The sequence below is a fragment of the Humulus lupulus genome, chromosome 7, assembly GCF_963169125.1.
Source record: "Humulus lupulus chromosome 7, drHumLupu1.1, whole genome shotgun sequence".
Classification (NCBI taxonomy): Eukaryota; Viridiplantae; Streptophyta; class Magnoliopsida; order Rosales; family Cannabaceae; genus Humulus; species Humulus lupulus.
In genome coordinates this window covers 84,850,610-84,875,263 of record NC_084799.1, presented here as the reverse complement: position 1 = coordinate 84,875,263, position 24,654 = coordinate 84,850,610, and the positions used below count along the sequence as shown (strand labels likewise).

The 24,654-nt window shown below is 34.1% G+C and overlaps 1 protein-coding gene and 1 non-coding gene across 2 annotated transcripts; one reads left to right on the top strand and one right to left on the bottom strand.

Moving 5' to 3' along the window:
• The first annotated feature begins 11,405 nt into the window (after positions 1 to 11,405).
• Positions 11,406 to 11,511, top strand: LOC133793228 (small nucleolar RNA R71). Its single transcript, XR_009874683.1, has one exon. It is a non-coding gene; the product is annotated as a small nucleolar RNA R71 (small nucleolar RNA).
• Positions 11,512 to 18,137: 6,626 nt separating this feature from the next.
• Positions 18,138 to 18,678, bottom strand: LOC133791938 (putative lipid-binding protein AIR1B). Its single transcript, XM_062229845.1, has 3 exons — positions 18,557 to 18,678; positions 18,398 to 18,460; positions 18,138 to 18,210 (listed from the first exon to the last, which is right to left on the bottom strand). Exons 1-3 carry the CDS (start codon positions 18,676 to 18,678, stop codon positions 18,138 to 18,140), a joined length of 258 nt encoding a protein of 85 aa, XP_062085829.1.
• Between the last annotated feature and the right edge of the window lie 5,976 nt (positions 18,679 to 24,654).

The window sequence follows — 24,654 nt, the reverse complement described above, 5'->3', positions numbered from 1 at the left end:
GTATCACCGGTGTTGAGATATGAATTTGAGTTTCAAATTGTAGGTACTTATAAAATGTGATACATAAAAGTATCTAAGGGTTCCCAAAAATTTTGGTGGCAATTGGAGCATTTTTTGGACCTTTGGAAGTGTCCAAAGTCAGAGGGGATGGCGATACGTCGCCAACCAGGAGACAGCACATCACCAGAAGGCTAGGGTTTCCAAAAACCCTAGCAAGCGATGCATCGCCTGATAGCAAGCAATGCGTCACCTCCTGTATTACGTGGATTTACATAAATGCTCTTAAATTATGTGTTTTGTAAGTCTAATCCTATTGGATGGACCTAATGATGGTGCCTACTGTATATATGGGTCAAAAACAATGATTTGAGAGACTTGATCACTCTCTCCAATATATTTCTACCCCCTCTCTCTCTCTCTAGCTCCAAGAATGTCTATTTTTCTCCAAGAAAGTGCTTGACTTAGAGAGTTGAAGGCTTGTTCAATCTCTATCCTCATTTTCTAAAAGAGAAGGCCTCAACCATCAATGGTGGCTGGGAAATAGAGTATTAGGACAACGTTCTACAACCTGTATAGTCATTGGTTTGTGTTTTGGTTTGCTCAAAGGATTGTTCAAAGTGGTGAATTTGCCTAGGGTTTTAAGCTTCATCAAAATTTGAAGAACACAATTGTTCTACTAGGGTTTGCATGTTCTTTCTTAATCTGTTTTAAGTCTCTAACAATCAAAATTTTGTGTAGATTCTATCTTTTGTGGTGGTGTTATCTCACTCTTCCCCAACATGTCCTAGCACCAATGTATGCTTCCACGCGCAGTCCTAGGCCACACGCTATGGAGTCGGGAAATTCCTTGATACTTCAGGATTCACATGTTAGAACCGTCAAACCCACTACTTTTCTTTTGAAAGTCGTTTAATTCAAATCTGCTTAAGGAATCGTGACCCTTAAGCTACCTAGAGCCAAACCTAAAAACATCTTAACTTCTATATCCAAACAAGTATCCTAATCGATTCACCAGCAACATTTTCCTTGCAAAGCCCAAAAAATTTTCCTAGTTTTCAAATACCTTATTTCTAAACAAGTCTAGTATCGTTCTTTTAGCCTAAACTGATCCCTATTTAAACTCAGACATGGCTAGAACACGAAACGGTACTGAACAAAAAATGTTTTTCAAAGTAAAAAGAACTCACTGGAAAATAAAGAAGTGAAAGATTCAAACTTAATGAGGAAATACTTACATTTTATACGTTTGTTCGATGAGAATACTGATGCTTCTACAGCAAGAGCTTGAGAGCTTCTGAGAAACTGAAGGGCGATGAAGGTTTTTGGAAGAAAAATTGAGAGAAAAAGGGGATTTTTGTTTCTGAAAGGAAATTTTTTGAATGCGAAAGTGGTAAGTTCAGGTCTGATCTCCCTATTTATACATAAGCTTTGAGAATTAATTTAGGCCATCCGATTGGGTCAGCTCGAGATTAAATGACCCGTGCGGCGGCAAAAAGTTGACAGGACAGTTGTCACAGTCCTCAAAACCCGAACAAACTCTAATTACAGACGGCCATGTGATATCGCCCAATAAACTCCTAAGTAGTCGCAGTAGTAATCGGGCTATGTCGTATCCACAGAGAGGTAAAATACAAGTAAAAAGAAAGATTAGTAAATTAGAAATAATAAATGTAACTTTGAAAAAGAATATATTTTTTTAAAAACACTAAATGAGGAATTAGAATCAGAGAGAAAATATGTAAGGCATAAATTTCATTCATGCAAACATATATATATTAATAAAATTGATTCATTCTACTCAACTATAATTCTACACAATTAATTATAATTGGAAAATATATATAATAAAGCTCACCTTAAAATATGTTCTTAATTAAATTATACTAACTTCTAATTTTAAAAACCTATCATATTATATACCTTAAAGCGACAAAATACCAATGGCAGAATGCAGTAAAAAGCATATAATATAACAAATATCGTAAATTAAATCAAGATCCTAAATTACATAAGAAGAGCATGACTAGACTTATGTAAAAGACACTAATAAATTTAGAAGAAAATAAATTTAATCGTAACAAAGATATAGAAATGAAGAACAAAATAAAGAATCAATATATTAAAAATATAATGTGAAACATGAACTTCACTCTAGCCTTTCCACAAGAGAATTTAGCCTAAAATATGCTTTGTTTTCACTCAAAAAAGTGTAAAATAAATGAAAGAAAAATAGGAAAAAGAATGTTTTTCTCCCTAACTATACTCTCTACACTTAATTCCACAATCTGATGATTTTTTTCCTACTTTCGGCTCTCTATTTATAGTGGAAATATGACCCAAAATGTGTTAAAATCGTGTACAAAAGAGTGGGAAAAATGGCTGCAAAATTGGTGCAAAGTGGGACAAGTGGGGGACAAGTTGTAGTAGTAAAGGAGACACGTTGGCCATGTGTCACGCACCGATTGGCTCGACTAGTGGATTGTTGGGTCGTGGAGGACAAATGCCAGACAAGTGGGGAGCATCTGGGCGACGTGGCGCGCGTTGGTTGGCTCAGTAGTAGAGTGCATCAGGCGGATGGCAGGCATCAGGCATTGGTGGCTCGGTTCGGCTCGGCTCCGTCAGACGATGTCAGGTGCGTGGCAGACGGCTCGGCTGATGGCATGGCTCTGCTGGACAAATGGCTTGCTGCCATGTGGCAGTGTGGGCACCTGCTGAAAGTTGGGCTGGGCTCGGTTTTGGGCCTAATTCACCTTCAAAAATGCCACTTTATCATCATTTTTTCATTTAAATTTATTTCTTTCTTCTTTATTTTTGTTTGTGTCAAAAATACATTTTATTTCCTGAAAATTAAACAAAAATTAATATTTTCAAATATAAAATATATTACAATAAATCCATGAAAATATTAATAAAAACTTAATTAAATTTAAACTTTAAAACTAATAAAATGATATTTTTGAGCACAAATCACAACCTCCAACCAGCTTATTGCTAGTCTCTAGCAATTCAGGTGAAATGATAAATGTCAACATGATAGATTTCAGGTCAAAAATTATAAAAGAACTTGAGTATTAACACAAAATGTTAATAACAAGTCAACATAAAGTTACTTTGAACAAATCTAGAGTTGTGAGTGCGTGCACCAAACTTGAACCTTCTTACCGCAAACCATATCACATAGAGCCTTCGAAATTATGCCAAGTAAAAGTCTCAACTCCATTAACCTCTCATGTAATTAAAAATATTTAAAGTTAAGAGTTTCGCTCATGGAGTTGGAAATAAAGAAGTAAGCACTCATCAAATGGATATATATTTAGGACAAACTTGTAAATAATCATTTAAACGAAGATAGGAAATAAACTATTTGGACAACCACCATAAAGAGTACCACAAAACCAGTTTTTCGAGAATTCTAAGTTAAATAGACAATCTTTACATTTATTCTAAGAGCCATAAAATAAAACATAAAATTAATAAATACGTTTTTTTTAACACAAGAGACAACATAATTGAAAATGATAGAACTATTGCTCTTGTGTTTTTTTTTCTATATTTTTTAATTTTTCTTTTTCTTTCATCCCTTTTTTATGAAGAACATAATAAAAGGCTCTCTAATAAGATTTATCTATAGAAAATATTATCCCTAAACATAGAATATTGCTCTTGTGTCTTTCTCCTTTGTTCTATTTCTCTTTTCTTCTTCTTTTTTTTTCATCAGTTTTTTGTCATGAACAACATAATAAAAGGCTCTCTAATAAGATTTGTCTATAGAAAATATTATCCCTAAAACATCATCCATTCATACCACAATACCTTGTCCAAATAATTATAACCAAATCTAAGAATCAATAAAAAAAATTAAGTTGTTTTCTCAAGTCTCACTTCTCACAGAAAAAAAATGAATTCTTAAACATGGAAAATTTCTAAGCAAATATGTGCTAACAACCATCTTACCACAACGTTTGGCATGTGCATTAGGTAACTCTAGAGAAACTCTTAGTAATATAAATAACAACAATTGACTCAAAAGTAACATTTTGCAAGAATAAATAAGTAATTTTAAAAAAAATTGATTGTGAAAATATTAATATGACAAAAATCAACATGAACGTGCATGAATACGCTCACAACCCCCAACCAAAATCCAATAGTGTCCTCAATGCCTCAATATATAATAAATGTAAAAGAGCATGGAAAAAGAACACCTGGATAGCGAGCGTCGAGTGATAGAGCGAATATTGATTCTCTACAACATGAATAACTGAAAACACGAAATGATAACAAATAAAATAAAATGACAAAAGGGAAATAAACAGAAAACAAACCTATGTACAAACAATTTGGAACACTACTCAGACTTGGTAAACCAGTCCCCCAAGAGTGACTTCTTCAGGCTGGGTCACCCTCTCTATGTAGTGTTTCAATCGTTGGCCATTTACTTTGAATTCTCTCCCATCAGTTGGGTCTGCGACCTTAACAGCACCGTTGGGAAAGATGGATTTCACAACATATGGGCCACCCCATCTTGATCTCAGCTTGCCAGGGTGGATATGCAGACAAGAGTCATAAAGATGCACTCGTTGGTTTGGCTCAAATTCTTTTCTTAGGATCTGCTTGTCATGGGCTGCTTTAATTTTAGCCTTGTAGATCCTAGAATTTTCATAAGCATCGTTCCTTAACTCTTCAATTTCTGACAACTGAAGCTTACGATTGAGTCCTGCTGCCTTGAGATCAAAATTCAGGCTTTTAACTGCCCAATAAGATTTGTGTTCTAGCTCAATAGGAAGGTGGCAGGCTTTACCATAGACTAGCCTATAAGGAGACATATCAAGCTGAGTTTTGTAAGTAGTGCGGTATGCCCAGAGAGCATCGAGAAGTCATGAGGACCAATCTTTGCGGTCAGGATTAACCATCTTTTCTAAGATTTGCTTAATTTCTCGGTCGGCTAACTCAGCTTGGCCATTTGTCTGTGGGTGATAAGGCAATGCAACCTTATGAATTACACCATACTTTTGCATTAAGGTCTCGAAAGAATAGATGCAAAAATGGGTGCCTTGATCACTTATGATAGCTCGTGGTGTGCCAAACCTAGGTAACACATTTTCCTTTAAGAATTTCACAACAGTTGTGTTATCTTCATTTCGACAAGGCATAGCTTCCACCCATTTTGAGACATAGTCTATGGCAAGGAGAATGTAAAGGTAGCCAGAAGAAGGTGGAAATGGTCCCATAAAGTCTATCCCCCAACAATCGAATATTTCTATTACAAGAATTGGGTTTATTGGCATCATATGTCACCGGGACAAAGCACCTAATTTCTGACACCTTTCACTTGATTGACATAAATTGTTAGGGACTTTGAACAAAGTGGGCCAATGAAGACCGCACTGCAAGATTTTTGCAGCAGTCTTTTTCATAGAAAAATGACCACCACAAGCTTCATTATGACAAAAGTTCAAGACACTAAAAGTTTCATCATCTGGAATGCAACGTCTCATTATTTGTTCAGGGCAATACTTGAAAAGATATGGATCGTCCCAATAGAAGTTACGAACCTCGACCAAAAATTTACATTTATCTTGTGCACTCCATGCAGTTGGAAGTTCGCCAGTCACTAAGTAATTAACAATATGAGTGTACCATGAAAGTTAGTGACTGCGAAGAGATGTTCATCAGGGAAGTCATCTCGAATGGCTGGGCCATTAGCGGAATCAGAAAATTCAAGACGAGATAAGCGGTCTGCTACCACGTTTTCAACTCCTTTCTTGTCCTTTATGGTCAGATCAAATTCCTATAACAGAAGGATCCACCTAAATAAACGCACCTTAGCATCCTTTTTTGAAAGGAGGTCTTTTCAGACAGAATGGTCCGTAAAGACTGTGATAGGTGAACCAATCATGTAACACCCTACTACCTTAGAGCCGTTACTAAGTGAGTCTAAAATGTGTATTTAACTTGCTAATTAAGAATTTAGCTCAAAAGTGTAACTAAACTGTATTAAAATCACGTAATTTGAAAATGTAATCATTCATTGAAAATTATAAGTGTTTTACATTCGGGATCCCAAAAATACTGTTTATAAATATTTACAACTCAAAATCTGTTTAAAGTCGACTAAACGACAAAATAGGATTCAGTACAAAGCATCTCCCAAAAAATACTCATGGCCGTGGCAGCCAGGTAGACTAGACATTTACACGTCGCCTCACGCTCTCCATACTCATGGTTGGTCGGCCTTCCCCTTGCCCTTACCTGCACCACAGAGCACCCGTGAGCCGAAGCCCAGCAAGAAAACTCTACACAAATAGATAGCATGTGTATATCAATCACTCAACACAAAACAAATCTGCCAATAGGCTAAACACATACGGTCGTGCCGTCCCAGGCGCTTTACCAGGTCCTGAGTTCGCAGTCTACACCGTAAGGATATCCCAAGTATCCTTTAGGGTCCTACCCTGGCAACTCGCACTTCGTGTGCTAAACACTGCTCCTGGCCCCCTTGCCGTTCTCGGCCTTCACCGTTTCCGGCCCTTGCCGTTCTTGGCCTTCACTGTTCTCGGCTCTTACTGATCATTCACATATATGCATGCATGGCATAATAAAACAAACACTTAAACATGTATTAACATAATCAATGGGCTATGCCCTGCACATAATCATATAGGGTCGTGCCCTGCAACACAACTATGGGGCCTCGCCCTGCTCTGCGAGTACAATGGTTTTCTTATCTGTGTCCCGAGATTCTTGAGCATCGAAATCTCGAGCACGGTCCTCTAACCCGAGCCTCACTGAAAACCTATTCACAACACATGCATAGCACTCTCATTACTAATCAATTCATAATCATCTCCCGGAACAAATCCTGTGCTCTCGGGACCCCATGTTTCCCCACTCAAGGTAGCGGAAGCGTCCCCCGAGCCCCCTGAGCCAAAACCCTAAAAACACATTTTCCTTTGCCCTAAAATTGGCCTAGTGCCACGGTGCGGAAGAATAGGGCCGCGACGCTCATACACGAACCTAGAAAACTGGGTTTTTCCCCAACATTTTCCCGAGCCAAAACTCTTCCAAAATAACCCCAAGGTGCTCCCAAGTCCCAAATCAACTTAAAACCCCAAATAGACAGTATGGAAACTCAGAAACAACAACAATCAAGCTCAAATACCTATCAAACCCATAAATCACCTTGTGGTTTAAAACTTTATCAAACTTAAACCACAAACCAGAAAACTTAAACCATTTCAGAATATAAACCTCATAAATGCGTGAAGTTCTTACCTTAAACAAGAATTCGACCTTGAGCTCCCTCCAAATCCAACTCCAAGCTAAACCCCTTTGATTCCTAAGCTGAAGTCTCATAACAACAAGCCACAAATCCAACTTTCAACTTTCATTCTCAAACTCTCAAGAAAAAACTTGGAAACTTAAAGAAAATCATGAATGAATTCCTTACCTCTGTGTTAAACACACCCTTGAGCTAATTCCCCTAGACTCTTCAAGCTCTCAACTATCAAGGCGAGGGAAAGAGGGAACCGAATGTGTGTGAGAGAGAGAGAGAGAGAGAGAGAAAGCTAAAAAATTATGTTCTTTTCCTTTCCTCTGCCTTTGCCAAAATGTTCTAGTATTTCCCAGCCCTTAACTAAGTATAACTAGCTGCCAAAATGACCTAATTGCCCCTTAAGCTAACATAAATCCTCATATAACACCAATGGCAATTTAGTCTTTTAACGCATCCCACTAAGTCCTCGAGTATGCCTGAAAATCCCCGTTTAATCCCGACACGTCTAAACCATTATTGAATTACTAACCACTACTCAATAATTCCCGAAAACATTATAACATTCCCAAAATACCCCTAAGCTTCTCCCGAGCTGGGTATTTGACCCTGTTGTGACTTTCTAGCTAAACAGCTCTCCAAGACCGTCTCAGAACGTGCGCCATAATTATATCACCACTCACACCTGGTATCAATCAAAGTACACATAAATACAACATTTATGCCCTCAACGGGCTAAAATTACAAATATGCCCCTAACAACCAAATGGGGCCCACATGCATATTTAATCACCTAAACATGCACTTCTAATCACATATTCATTAAATTCACATATTAATACAATATATCAATTATTTCCCTTCGGGCACGCTAATCAAGGCCCTAAGCCATATTAGCAAATTTAGGTCGCTACAAATCAGGTAGGAACGAAACTTGTCAAGTGCGAATACTACAGCAAGTAACTCTTTTTCAGTAGTAGAATAGTTCATCTGAGCATTGTTAAGAGTTTTACTTGCGTAATAGACAACGAAGGGCTTCCCTTGCTTCTTTGACCTAAGACGACCCCTATAGCATAATTGCTAGCGTCACACATGACTTCGAACAGTAAGTTCCAATCTGGTGGCTGAATGATAGGGGCGGAAGTGAGTTTTGCAACGAGAGTTTGGAAAGATTCCTCACACTCAGGTGTCCAACTTAACACAACATCTTTTGCTAGGTAGTTTGACAAAGGGCAAGCAATTGTCAAGAAATTTTGTATGAACCTCTTATAGAATCCTGCATGCCCAAGAAAAGATTAAATGTCTTTAATAGTCTTGGGGGTGGGCAGCTTTGATATGAGTTCAATCTTTGATTGATCGACCTCAATTCCTCATTTTGACACAAGATGCCCCAAGACTATGCCTGATGACACCATGACATGACACTTTTCCCAGTTGAGTATCAAGTCTTTCCTCTTTGCAACGTTTAAGCACAGGCTCTAAATTGAGAAAGCTTGATTCAAAGGAATCTCCAAAGACTGTCAAATCATCCATGAATACTTCTATACATTTATCGATCATATCACTAAATACGCTCATCATGCATCGCTGGAAAGTGGCTGGAGCATTGCACAGGCTAAATGGCATACGCCGAAAGGAAAAAGTACCAAAGGGAAAAGTGAATGTGGTCTTATCCTGATCTTCTAAGGCAATGTCAATTTGGTAATACCCTGAATAACCATCGAGAAAACTATAGAAAGGATGACCCGCCACACGTTCCAATATTTGATCAAAGAATGGAAGTGGAAAATGGTCTTTGCGGGTGGCTGCATTTAATTTTCTATAATCAATGCACATGCGCCACCCATTTGTGACCTTGGTAAGCACAAGTTCCCCTTTTTCATTTTGTACCACTGTTACCCCTGATTTCTTGGGAACAACCTGAGTTGGGCTAACCCATTTTTTGTTAGCGACAAGATAGATTATTCCAGAATTAAGAAGTTTCAAGACTTCAGTCTTAACTACTTCCTTCATCGTTGGGTTCAATCTTCTTTGAGGGTCACAGCGTGGTATAGCCCCGTCTTCCAATTGAATGTGATGGGAGCAAATTAAAGGACTAATACCTTTGATGTTAGTTATCGTCTATCCTAATGCATATATTTGTTCTTGCAACACATTGATGAGTTGGCGCTCTTATGTGGCATTGATCTTGGAAGATATTATGACAGGAAACGTGTTGTCAGCTCCCAGGAAAACATGCTTAAGACCCTCAGGAAGTTGGGCCAACTTTGGTCGAGGAGCTTTTTCAATGGAGGGTTTTGGTGTTTCTCGATCTTGAGGGAGTTCCTCAAAGATTGGATTCCAAAACATGGTTCTTCTAGCCTGTGAGTGTTTAAAGATTTCAGGGTTTATTTTAGACTCATCAGGCTCAGAACTTTCTGAAATTTGGAAGAGGTGATTAAAATTATTAGATGTGTATTTCTCTGCGACCTTTTTCCGAAATAAGTGTATCGATCAGATATGATTGGAAACACTCATCATTATCAGGTGGTTGTTTGCCGATGTGGAAAACATTCACTTCTAGAGTCATGTTCCCGAAAGAGATTTTCATGAGACCATTCCTACAGTTAATGAGTGCATTTTCTGTTGCAAGGAAATGTTTACCGAGAATGATGGGAATTTTGGACTCTATACTCACTTCAGATTGAGTGTCCAAGATGAGAAAATCAACAGGGTAATAGAATTTTTCAATTTAAATTAGAACGTCCTCTATTATTCCCTGAGGTTTCTTGACTGATCGATCAGCCAGTTGTAGCACCACAAATGTGGGCTTGAGTTCTCCTAGACCTAATTGCAAGTATATTGAATATGGCATGAGATTTACACTTGCTCCTAAGTCTAGAAGGGCTTGACCAAATTCCTGTTCCCCAATTTGGCATGAGATGGTGGGACAACCAGGATCTTTGTACTTAGGCGGTGTCTTACAGTCAATTACCGCACTAGCTTGTTCTGCCAAGAATGCAATTTTCTTGCACATGGTGCTTTCTTTTAACGATGCACAAATCCTTGATAACCTTGGCATAAGCCGACACTTGTTTGATCACATGCAACAATGGCAAGTTGATCTTCACTTGTGCTAAAAGGTCTAGGATTTTACCTTGATTTTCCAGTACCTTTCTAGTGGATTTCAAAGCTTGAGGAAAGGGTGCCTTTATTGGAATTCTTATTGGCATATCATCATCTGAAGCAAGCATTGACGTACTCGTTGTCTTAGTTAACGGTGAAACCGTACTTTGACCACTTCGAGTAGAGTTGGCATTAACCTCTTTGAAATTTTTATCTCGAGAGGAGGAGGTTTGTGCCATGTGTTTCCCTTTTTGATGGATTATAGGTTGAGCGGGAAGTCTACCATGCTCTTGAATTGCCAAAGTAGTGTTTAGCTTTGTCATTTGGATTTTTATGTCTTTCATTTCCTCTATCATTTGTGTGAAACAAGATTTGAGCTCTTGAGTTGAGGCTATTTGTGTTTGCGCAAGCATTTGCAAAGTATTCTCAAGAGAATTACTTGACTGCATGTTATTTTGAGGAGCAATGTATGCTTTTGGCGGTTGTTGCTGCTCAGGCCTCCATTGGCTCCCAGATACTTGGATTGAATCTTTCCAGCTGAAATTTGGATGGTTGCACCAACTGAGATTGTAAGTGTTTGAGAAAGGGTTATAAGGCTTCTTGTAATCCCCTACAGCATTGCATTATTCCTCATTTCCTCCTCTTAACTCATCAAGAGTTGGGCACTCTTGCAGTTGATGTTCCGCCCCTCCACAGATGAAACATGGATCTCGTGTCTCTACCTTTGCAGCCATGTGGATTCCTCTACCTTCTTGAGATTTGAAAGTCTTGAATTGTCATCTCAATGATTCAATTTGGCTTTTGACGTTGTCGTCTTCCCGTAATTGGTAGATTCCAGTTGATCATGGCTTGTCCATAAGACTCGGTCCATTACATGTGTAGGACTTTTCAGCGAGATCGTCGAGGTACTCGAAAGCTTCATCGGCATATTTTTGAAGGAATTCTCCATTGCACATCATTTGTACGAATTGTCTTTGTCCGGATGTGAGACCGCCATAGAAATAGTTGATTAGACGCCAACCTTCGTATCCATGATTTGGGCATTGATTTATCAAATCTCTAAACCTCTCCCAGACCTGATGGAAAGTTTCATGGTCTTTCTGGGTGAAGGTAGATATTTGCCTCTTAAAGCTGCTAGTCTTATGGGGCGAAAAATATTTGGCAAAGAATGCTTTTGTCATTTCGTCCCATGTTCCGATAAATCTAGGCCTTAAGGACTACAACCATATTTTTTCTTTGTCTTTGAGAGAGAAATGAAAAAATTTCAATCTCACAATGTTGGTGACATCAGCTCGGTTGTTGAATGTAGCCACCACCTCTTCAAATTCTCGTATATGCACGGACGGACTCTCATTTTCCAACCCATGGAAGGTTGGTAAGAGGTTAATCATGCTGGGTTTGAAATCAAAATTTGTCATATTGTTGGGATACATTATGCATGAAGGAGTGGTTGTATGTGTAGGATGTAAATAATCCTGTAGCGTTATTGGTTGGAATTCATCTTGATGAGCCATCGTGGGTGGTTCAGGAAGTCTCGGTGAATCAGGTGAATTTGAACGAATGGAAGAAAACCACGAACTAGGAGAGTTTTCTAAAGCTTCTACTTATTGTCTCACAAATCTCCATAGTGCGTCTCTATTTCGTGGCATAAATTTTTGTTAATATTATATATATATTTTTATTTTGTAAGTATTATAAGCGAAAGTGTGTAATAGTATAATAAGTATACACCAAAAATGTTCCTAGGCCAATTGGGAAGGCTGCCAAGGTACTACTTTAGGCCCAAGAGCTTTTCTAAAACTTCCCGAGGTTCTTAGAAAATGTTGGAGGGTAACACTGTTTAACGCCCAAACGTGACTTTCACTTAGCGGTTGTCGTAGTATAGATCGGGCGGTCGATTCCACAAGGAGGCAAAGAATTAAAGTTAATCAATAAATAAATGTTAGAGATAAATAATATGAGGAAAATAGAACAAGTGATATTTTTATTGTTTTTGAAATTTAAAGATTAGAAATAAAGATAGAATAAAGTGTGATGTAACAATAGGTAACAAGTAGGAAGGATCAAGAGTCACCAATATGCATACTTATTTATTTGGATCTTTGATTCACAAAAGTTACACAAATGAAAAGTTCACGTCCCAACTATTCATTTGGAAGATTTAACATTGATGCACAAATATATTTTACAAAAATGTATTCAAGTGATTATTATTCTTTACCATGGAAGGATGAGATAAATCTTATGAGAAATCTAAAAATGACATTATACCATTGGCAATAATGCAATAAAAGATTGGACATAAAACCTAATACAAATATTACTTTTACCATTTATAAAATACATAGAAAGAGCATGACTAATTCTATATAGATTTAAGCAAAAGTACATATATATGAGTGAGATGGAGAAAATGATAAAGATATTATATATATATATATATATATATATATTATTTTTACTAATTTGATAATACATAGAAAGTGCATGACAAAATCTATATACTATTAGTAAACATAAATATAGATAATAAGATGAAGAAGTAGAGATGAAAGAAAATAAATCACTAAAATATATAAACTTTAAGCACATGGTGAATCAAAAATATCAAACAAAGTCATAGTGCATATAAGATCATCCTAACCTTCCTAAGAAGATTAGCCTATTATGCTAGACATTCTCATGAAATTCTAGAGAGAAAATATGAGAAATGAGACTAAAATTTGGTAAAGTTTTGCTACCTAAAAATTACATAGAAAATGTGAAGAAAGTGTCCCTATTTATAGATGGAGAAAATGACTAAAAAGAAATTAAACAAAAATTTGGGGTTTATAAAATAAATCTAAAATATTAATAATAAAATATGATTTTGAAAAATCAAATCTTATTATAAATATTAACCTAGTTATTTTGGTGTATGGTCAAATGCCATTTTTCTAAAGCACCAAAAAAGATGAGCTTTAAAGCTCAAAATGACAATTTTGCAAAGCTCAATACCCACAAAATATGGATTGAAGGTGGCTGTGGCAGAAGTGGGTTTTGACCCACTCCCAGCTAATAAAAATGTGCCACGTAGGCAGGCTGTTGGGAAGGCTTTAGATTGGGCTTGATGCTGAAGGATGATTTGAGGGTCACGTTGGGCTTTTTGGGCTTGGGCTGGCACGTTGGAGGAGGCCTGGCTTTGGGCCATTGGGGCTGAAGGATGCTTCATATGTGATAGGTGTGAGCTACTGAAGTTGTTTGGTTGAAGCTATATTGAAGGAAGCTGAGGGAGCTTGGACCAATGGCTGAAAGAGGCAAGGCTGGGACACGTGTTGCAATGGGGCGCGGACAGCTGGCAGCTTGGCAAGGAGACAAAAAAAGACAGAATTTGCTGGGCTTGGGCCTTCGGATTGGGCCTGCTTTGTCTCAAGAAAAATGTCATTTTTCTCTTCTCTTTTTCAAATTTAATTGTTTTCTTTTATCTTCATTTCAAAGTGCCAAAATACAACTTTAATTCCTACAAAATAACAATAAACTAAATCATAATCAAATATTTTCATTCATAAAATATATCATATTAATTCAATAAAAATGATAATCAAAACTTAATTTATTTTAACATTTAAGATCAATAAAATTGCATTTTTCACCTCTAATCAAACACTAACACAGACCTTATTTAAGAACCAATTTTTCTAAGACAGAACAAGTTTGGTTTTTATTGATTTCCAAAATTACACAAATGTTCTCAATACTTTGTTTTTTTTTATGCTTTAAAATTTTATGCTTTTTTTTAAAAAAAAAAACTTAAATCTAGAAAATAAAATCTAAACCTAAAAGTAAAATAAATAAATAAAATAAATGAATAAATAAAAAAACTAAAAATAAAAATTACTAAGGGAAAAAAAAAATTAAAGAGAAATTAAAAAAATATTATACTACTTTTAAAAAAATAATAATAATTTACTATGCAAACATTTAATTGTAGAATTACCTCCCCGGCAACAGCGCTAAAAATTAATATCACCCAATAAACTCCTAAGCGGTCGCAGTAGTAATCGGGCTATGTCGTATCCACAAAGAGGTAAAATACAAGTAAAAAGAAAGATTAGTAAATTAGAAATAATAAACTTTGAAATAATGTAACTTTGAAAAATAATATATGTTTTTAAAACACTAAATAAACAAAATTAAGGAATTAGAATCAGAGAGAAAATATGGAAGGCATAAATTTCATTCATGCAAACATATACATATATATTAATAAAATTGATTCATTCTACTCAACTATAATTCTACACCATTAATTATAGTTGGAAAATATATATAATAAAGTCCACCTTAAAATATGTTCTTAATTAAATTATACCAACTTCTAATTTTAAAAACCTATCATATTATATACCTTAGAGCGACAAAATACCAATGGAAGAATATAGTAAAAAACATATAATATAACAAATATCCTAAATTAAATCAAGAGCCAAAATTACATAAGAAGAGAGCATGAATAGACTTATGTAAAAGACACTAATAAATTTAGAATAAAAATTAGAAGAAAATAAATTTATTTGTAACAAAGATATAGAAATGAATAACAAAATAAAGAATCAATATATCAAAAATATAATGTGAAACATGAACTTCACTCTAGCCTTTCCATAAGAGAATTTAGCCTAAAATAGGTATTATTTTCACTCAAAAAAGTGTAAAAGAAATGAAAGAAAAATAGGAAAAAGAATGTTTTTCTCTCTAACTATACTCTCCACACTTAATTCCACAATCTGATGACTTTTTCCTACATTTGGCTCTCCATTTATAGTGGAAATATGACCCAAAATGTGTTAAAATCGTGTACAAAAGAGTGGAAAAAATAGCTGCAAAATTGTTGCAAAGTGGGACAAGTGGGAGACAAGTTGCAACAGTAAAGGAAACACGTTGGCCACGTGTCACACGCCAATTGGCTCGACTGGTGGTTTGTTGGGTCGTGGGGGACAAATGCCAAGCGAGTGGGAGCATCTGGGTGACATGGCACGCGTTGGTTGGCTCGACAGTGGAGTGCGTCAGGCGGATGGTAGGTGTCAGGCGCTGGTGGCTCAGCTCAGCTCGGCTCCGTCAGACAGCGTCAGGCGCGTGGCAGACGACTCGGCTACTGGTGTGGCTCAGCTGGACAAATGGCATGCTACCATGTGGCAGCGTGGGCACCTGCTGAAAGTTGGGCTAGGCTCGGTTTTGAGCCTAAGTCACCTTCAAAAATGCCACTTTATCTTCTGTTGACCACGTTTTTGGCCAACAATGTAAGAACGTCAAAAACGATACAGCCTTCAAGAGAAACAAAATGACACAGACAGTCTTTAACAGAAAGTAAATAAAACACGCGATTTTTATAGTGGTTCAGCCCCAATATGTTGGTAATAGCCTAATCCACTTAGAAATTTGATTATTTTATCTACACTCAAGATCAGATGAACCTGCGTCAACTGAGTTTCTTCAGTGTAAATTCTCAGAATACAAAAGAGTTCTCTCTCAAGAAAAAGCACTTTCCCTCTCTAGAAAAGTAAAATCAAAACTCCAAAAATCCAAAAGTCCTTTTCTGATCCCATCAACCATGTATTTATAGGCTTAGGATCATACATTGATATCCCCTAGGATCGGGATATTTTATTATTCGTATTATATTTAAATTACAAAAGATATTTAAAATGCAACAGAACCCCCAATTTGTGTGAAGAATGAGAGATTCTCTCGTATGCCCAGACCGATTCTTGTTGAAGCCGTTTCTGGGAATCTTGACGTAGTCTGCTCTACCTGGTTGATGAATATCATCTTCTGGTCGGCCATAACCCTATTGACCATTCATGCAAGTGCTGGTCGGACACATGCATGCTGGACATATGCAAGTGTTGTTCGGACACATGCATGCTGGACATATGCAAGTGCTGGTCGGACACATGCATGCTGGACATATGCACGTGCTGGTCGGACACATGCATGCTGGACATTCATACGGACCAGGCCTTTGTCTCTCCTCGGACATGTGTCCGACCAGGTACACCCCTGGCCCAAGTACACGCCTACTTGGATGCATGCGGCTAGCCATGCATCTCCTCGGGCCTAAGGTGTCCGACCGGACACGCTCAACCTGGTACCATGCCAATCATGGTCCGCTCGGACCAACCCACGCCTCTTCGCAGACACAAGGCACGCACCCTCTCGATTCTTCTCCTCGGATGCCTCTCCTCGAGCGAGTGTCCGACCGGACACTCGGACTGCTCCTCGGATGCATGGAGTCCGACCGGACACACATCAGGCTCCTCGGGTGCACTTGGCTCGGACATGCCAGTGCTAGGCAGCAAAGTCACTCCTGGTCGGATGCAACTTACCCGGTCGGTCATGACACCTTCCAAGCAGTCAAAACTCTTCATTGATGTACTGGGCTACTTCTAAGCCAGATCACCCGACCATTCCTTGCCACTTGTCATTTCTATTGCCACATCATCATTTTCAAATTTTGGGGATAACATCATTCGTTTTTCAATTAAATTTCTTCTTCTTCTTTCTTTTTGTTTGTGTCAAAAATACATTTTATTTCCTGAAAATTAAACACAAATTAAATCAAAATTAATATTTTCAAATATAAAATATATTACAATAAATCCATGAAAATATTAATTAAAATTTAATTAATTTTAAACTTTAAAACTAATAAAATGATATTTTTGAGCACTAATTAGCCACTTCACTCGAGTAGTAGGAAGGTACGATTTTACATGACAGAAGCCTAAAAACCCCTACTGTGCGTGTCAGAAAATGATGATATCAAGCATGAAAAAGAGCTTGGGGGAAAATGTTGTACCGTAAAAATTAGCACGAGTTTAATCACTCAGTTAGGGGTACAGTTGGAAAATGAACATATGGAAAAAGCAGGCGAGTAGAACATCTAACTAATGATGATGTGAGCAGCCTGAGTTAGGACTTGGCAGTACGACATTAAGGTTGCCTCTTAGGATGACGACCCTGTTCGAGACATGAAGTGGCCAGATCCCCTTTAGGGCACTCTGAACTTAATCCGAACTAAGGTTCACCGAACTCTTCGATCACCAACTCGATGAAGATGTTTAGCTCATGGAAACCTGGTCATGACGCAAAGTGAGGGATCCCGAGAGACTTGGAGGCTCTTTATACGCTCATTAATGTCTAGGTTGTATTGCGCATATATTGTCCGAGATAACATGATTAATTTCTATTAGGCAATCGTATCCATATGTAAATGGTAATTATCTTTATTAAATGTTTACCATATTTATGCACACGGTTACTCAAACCTTTCTAGGAAATTTCACTATAAATATCAGGGGTAATGGACTAGAATGGGGACGACTTTTTGTAATACATAAACTCTGCAGAAATTGTGAGAGAGTAATAATATTGTCTCGTGGATTAGGTGGATTTGAACCACGGAGCCACGTAAAATTGTGTGTGAGAAATTGTTCATACAAGTTCATTACGGTTTATAAATATGCACTAATATCCTTCTTATTAGATTTCTAAATCTACTGTTGACGAAAAACTGCGTCAACATATTACAATGAACTTATAACATTGGTTTTGGAATAATGACATATAGAAATTAGAAACATTCGAGTTCTTTTTCAAAATTAATTAGTAATAATGACATAATTAACAATAAAAAAAAGTTAACTTTATTTTACTATACATTTATGTGGAGCCCTTATAATGATTTAAATCCATCGAAGGTCAATTAGAATTATAATTATTAGTAATGATTCTTGTTAATGACACAAGATGGGCCATTAACCGTTCCAAACTTATTGATAAGATTAAAGGTACTGCTAAAAACAAACAATAAAAATCAAAGATACACAAAAGTGGCTGTAGTAGGAATATTAGTAATAGAAATAACGATCATGATTAAGAACATTGGAAGCCAGAGGGGACGCCCTTGCCACGTACATGTGCTAAGAATCGCGTTCAATGCAGCCGAAACATCAAGGCTAGCAATGCCCAACACATTACCTTTTAAGGGCAGCGCAAATGCATACGGCAGCATCAAGATCAGCTAGACCCAAGAGGAATTGGCTGGGGTCCCAAAAATAATGTTGTCCAAATTATTAACAATGTTTGAACAACTTCCAAACTTAAGGGGATTCAAAGAACACGTTGCCCTAGAGTTACCAGGTGAAGGGTAATGGTGGTGGTGGGCAAATGCCATTGTGGCAAGTAGAACTTGCCACAGTGAAGAACACCAAGTTAAGGGACAGTAAGAGAGCAATGGATACTTGACTCTTAGAAGCCATATTTTCTCAAAATTTACAAATATAATTACTAAGGACTCAAGGAGAGCTAACTTTTACCTCAAAAAACTACTTGTTCGATTGATGAAAAATATTTAAAGTGATTTTGTGTTTTATAGGTGCCAATATATGCTGGTTTAGAGTGCAATAATAGCAATAGTTCCATAGAATAATATCAAACTAATTTTAGCTATTATTAATGGGCAAGTGAGGATGTAAGATAGGAATATTAATCTTGCACCATTAATTGGAAAGAACGATATTATATGGTTTTATTACTTGTTCGATAGTTTGTAACTGAGTTTGTTTTGTTTGTTACATATATATGAATGGCAAGAAAGTAATATACCTCAATTATATATTATAATTTATAGATAGAAAATTGGATGATATAAAAATCAATTAGGCGTGGTTTATTTATTTGGTGAGAACCCCAACAATTTATAACTTTTTGCTCTAATAAGGTTACATAATATATGAAAATAAGTAGGGGAGCTTAATTAATACAAGTTACGTACACAAATTTAAAAGGTTACTAGACACGTTTGCTTAGTTTTTTTTTTTTCTAAATTATTAATTACTTTTTAAATTTTTTTATGATTATCATATAAATTTAAAATAAATAAATAAGATTATATATAAAAGAATAACATAAACATATTAAAAGAAATATTAAATCAAAACATTGTATATGATTTTTAAAATATATATATATATATATAATGTGATAACTATTTTGATCACAAACTATATTATTTAAGGTTCACTTCATGATATTATTACATCTCAATGATTAGAGAAAAAACTTGTTTATTCTTGATAGTAGAAAAATATTATTCTAATTTCTTATATAGTTACACAATCATACTATTTGTACACACACGATATATATAATATATTTATAACATTTATTTTTATTTAATATGAACATATATTTATATAAGCTAGAACAAGTATACTAAAAAAATAACATGTTTTTTTTTAAAATATAAATGATAATTTTTTTTAATAAAAATTAAGATTATGTATCATCTATTATTATTATTATTATTATATTTAAATGTAACGCACCAATTTTTTTTATTTATTAAGTTGTGCACTTTATTTTAATATTAATTATTAAGTGTTAGGAATGTATTTTTAGATCGGGAGGGAGAGATAGTTTTAGGGTTTTTAATTTCTTTTTTTTTAAAAAGTTATTTTAAATTTTTATTTATTTATTTATTTTTAAAATTCATATATATTATTTTAATATTTTTAAATGATTTTTTATTTAATTTAAAATTTAAAATCAATTAAAATTAATTTTTTAAAATATTATTGAGCTGGACAAATCACAGAGTGACACATGTTGGTCCAGTCATCACGTAACAGAATTACACTTTTAGTAACTTTTGGTACTTTTCCCACTAAAAAAAAATTAGGTCCATGCCGGGTATTTTCCCCAAATATTGGGTACTTATGCCGCAAATATCTCTTAGAATAATGATCATTTGGTACCCTCTATTTGCAATTCGTACTAGTCAGAACCCTCTACAGAAACCTGGTTAACCCAAATTTTAAATATGACCATATTGCCCCTCCTTTTAATCATTTATTTGATTTTCTTTTGTTTTTTTTATTTTAAATTTATTTAAAAATATTTTTTGAATTAATAAACAAAAAAAAATTGTTTTTATAAATTAATCAATTAAAAGTAAACAAAAATAAAAAATTAATTCTAACCCCTAAACTTAAACCCAAAAATTAAAATCAACACCCTAAACTTAAAAGCAAAAATTTAAACTAAATTCAAACAAAATAGTTTAATTACAACTTAAAAAAACTATTAGGTTTTTAGTTTACTTTAATTAATTTCAAAATATTGGTTTTAGTTTTTTTTTTTTAATTTTTTTTTACTTGGAATTAAAAGTGTTTATGTTTATTTAATTGATTAAAATAAATTTATTAAATGCTTTTATTTTAAAAGTAGTTTATATTATTTTTTATTTAAAAATTTATTTTTAATTACTTTTTCATTGATTAATTTATAAATTTTTTTTTTGTTTTATTAATCAGAAAATATTTTTAAATCATTTTAAGATAACAAAAACAAAAGAAGACCAAATAAATCATTAAAAGGAGGGGCAAAATTGTCATATTTAAAATTTGGGTTGACTAAATTCTAGGAGAGGGTGCCAAACTAGTACGAATTGTAAATATTGGGTATCGAGTGATCATTATTATAAACATAGGGTATCAAGTGTGTATTTCAATAAAACATATAGTACCAAATGAGTATTTACCCTTATAAGATTTAAATGTTTTATAATTTTTATTTTGTTCCATTACTGTGATATTTTCATAATCATCAATAATTTTTTAAATAAAAAATAGCAATATATGATTTAAATAGTTTACCATTTCTATTCCCTTACTATTACCATTCTTATTCTTATTCCCATTCTTCTGAATATTCATTACCTCATACCAAACACCACCACAATTCCTTTTCAAGAAAGTCATTTGGATTTGAGAAAATTCCTACTGAAGATGCAAACAATCTAATTATACAACGTACTAGTGAGAATTTCTTCTAGCTAAATGACAATTGACACAATAAGACTTGCTGATTTTGGTAGATTTTCATAGACAAAAATGGGATATGTATTTGAAATAGTTGGCTTGGAATATTATATATGTATATATACTAAGTGCAAGCAACGTACAAATGCACGTTTGATTAGTTTTATTTAGAAAATTTATTAATTAATTTTATTAAGTTTTTATAATTGTCATATAAATTTTAAATAAATAAACAATATTATATATAAAAAATGACATAAACATATTACAAAAAATTAAATCCTATTATTCATGATATTATTCAAATCACACACTAATGATTTGAGAAGAAACCTCTTTATTTTTTATAGGAGATAAATGCTATTATAATTTCTTATTTAGTTACACAATCATAGTATTTGTACACACGCGACACTTATATATAAGAGGTTTTTTGTAAAATAACCAAATACCATTAAAAATAACATTTTTTACTGTTACATGACAAAAACAACTTTTCTACGACACAATTTTTTTCTCAAAAATACTACTTGCTCTCTCATTTGCAAGCAGCAAGAACCCCCTTCTTAGGTGACCCACAGTGTCGGTGAACTTCAGCTTCCGTAAACAGCCACCGCAAAACCCAGCAAAGAGAGAACTCCATGAATGACGGCAAGTAGTTTTCTTCGTTAATCAGCCATGGCAGCAACCAGCGAGGGGAGATCTCCATGAATGCCAGTGAGAGAAGATCAATACAAGACCTCCATTAGCACCGGCGAGAGAAGATCCACAGAAGAGCTATTTACGTGAACATGAAAGTCGTTGATCTAGAGTTGTCTAAATATTTCTAAACAAAATCATTAAAAAAAACTTAAGAGGTTGATTAGTGTGTGGCTAGTTTAATTTATTCATAAAATTTGGTTGCTCTTTATTTGATTCTCATATTTTAATAGTATTTCTCCCTATAGTGTAGTTGCTTTCTCATTAATTTTGCATATCTATAAAGGAAAACACTCAATTGAAAAATCTGGGCAGTATATTAAAAACTAAGAAGGTATTTTAAAATATTAATTTAACCTCTGTTGTTGTTCAGTTGTTCGCTTGTTGTCCTAATGTTGTTGTAACTTAAACTTATATAAACGTGACAATGACAATGTTGACATTCTACAAAACTTTAATTTATGCACATCTCAAATAATGAAAACGATACCAAATTTGAAGACAGTGGAAAATTGATCCCAAAACACTACAAATACAAAGACCTCCTACAAAAGTTGCATCATCAGCTACAAAGCAACACGAAAAACAACAAAATTTCAACTATAATATCAAGTCAAAATAACACTACCCACTCCTAAAAATAATTGACGGTGACAGTCTCATTATTTACTTGCAGTTGAAAATAAAATAAATTGATTCTAAGGTATCCCTTATGTGAGTATAATGGATACAAAAACAACAGTCACTCATTCTCTTTTTCTACTATAGAGAATCAACAATGCATCAAAGTTGTGTTGCTATTGTGTTGTTTCAAAGTTGTTAGTAATGAATTTTTTCTTTTACCAGTTTATGTTGTGTTGCTTTGCTTTGGTGTTGATGTAATGTTGGCAAAACTAAAATTGGTACGAAAGCTTTAAAATTACAATGTTGATATCATAAATTACAAACAGCGTTTTGCCAAAACAAAAGCTCAAGGAATTCTTAATTTTGGATGAAATGTGATGTCCAAAATTGATACAAACTAGAATTAAAAACTTGACAATAATCCAGAATTGTGATATAATAACGAATTAAACTAAATATAAAAATAAAGAGTCTGTAATTTGAAATGAATGAACATATGTCAAAAACATAAAAACAACAGCTCTTGTGTTGCTATTTTGTTGTTGCAGGCTTGATTACTTTGATATGCATGATCATTTTTCTCACTCCAAAATCCTCCATTTACCTTTGGGTTTGATTGGAGCTTCACCATCACTATCCATATTTCCAATTGCTTCATCGACAAAGTGCTCAACAAAGGACACTACAAAAACACCACAATCATTACAGAACAACAGAAAAACAACATATTACTAATAAAAAAAAAAAAAAAGAAACAACAAAAACAAAATAAACCAATAAACATAACCAATATTAAATAGATACTTGTTTATTTTCTTGCTTAGGCAAACCCTAAAAGAGTCAAACACAACCAAAACACCAAAAAAAACCCAACACAAAACCCTAAAATAACACTTAATAAAATTAAAAAAAAAACAAGCACACCAAAAGAATTATAAAAACTAGCACTTAACAACCAAATCTCAATCATTTTAAGCATTACATCAAACACATTGCATGCATTGTGAAAAAAAGGCACTAACATATATGAAAATATAACAAAATAAACCAAAAAAATAAGGTAACAAAACAAAATAAAGCAGCAAGATAATAATATACACAACAACTAAAGGAGTAAAAAAATAAAATCAACCAAAAATCAACAAAATGAAAGTACAAAAACATATTGGGTAATGTCGGCGGCGGAGAAAAATGGTTGGAAGCTGCCGACAACAGAGAAAATGGGTTGGAAGTAGCTGGAGTGTTGCGACGGGGAGACCGAAGTGATGATGCAGAGCAGGTGAAGCTTGGGCAGAGTGGAAATGGAGGAAGAAGAAGAGAGAAAACGTGTTGGAGGAGGAAGAAGAAGAGAGAGAAGGAGATGGAGGAGGAAGAAGAAAGAGAAAAAAAGATTGATAGGTGTCAGTAAAGCAAATATTATTTTTGTAAATATAAAACTTAACAAATAGTATATAAGTAAACATCAAATAGTAAAAAAGTTAAAATACCCGTCTAACATTATTTTTGTAATATATGTGTCAATTTTGACACTTTGTGTAAAATTTTCTATATATAATGTATTTATTATGTATTATATATTATTGTAATAATAATATTTTATAGCATGTGAATTTATATTAATATTTAGTTTGTATTAATATAATATTTTACTTTATATTAATATTAATATAATTAATAAATATTTATCTAGCAAAATTTTATAAAAATTAAGATTATATATTATTATAATAATAATATTTTGTCACATTTAAATTTATATCGATGCAATTATTAAATATCTATTATATATTATTATAATAATAATATTTTATAACATTTGAATTTATATCTATGTAATTTTTAAATATCTAATTCTGTATTATATGTTATTATAATAACGATATTTTATAACATTTGAATTTATATTAATATAATTAATAAATATCTAGGCTAGTATTAAATATTATTATAAGAATGATATTTTATAATATTTAAATTTATATTAATATAATTAATAAATATCTAATGATATTTTATAATATTTGAATTTATATTAATATAATTAATAAATATTTATTTTTAATTGATTTTAAAAGTATATTTCGTTAAATA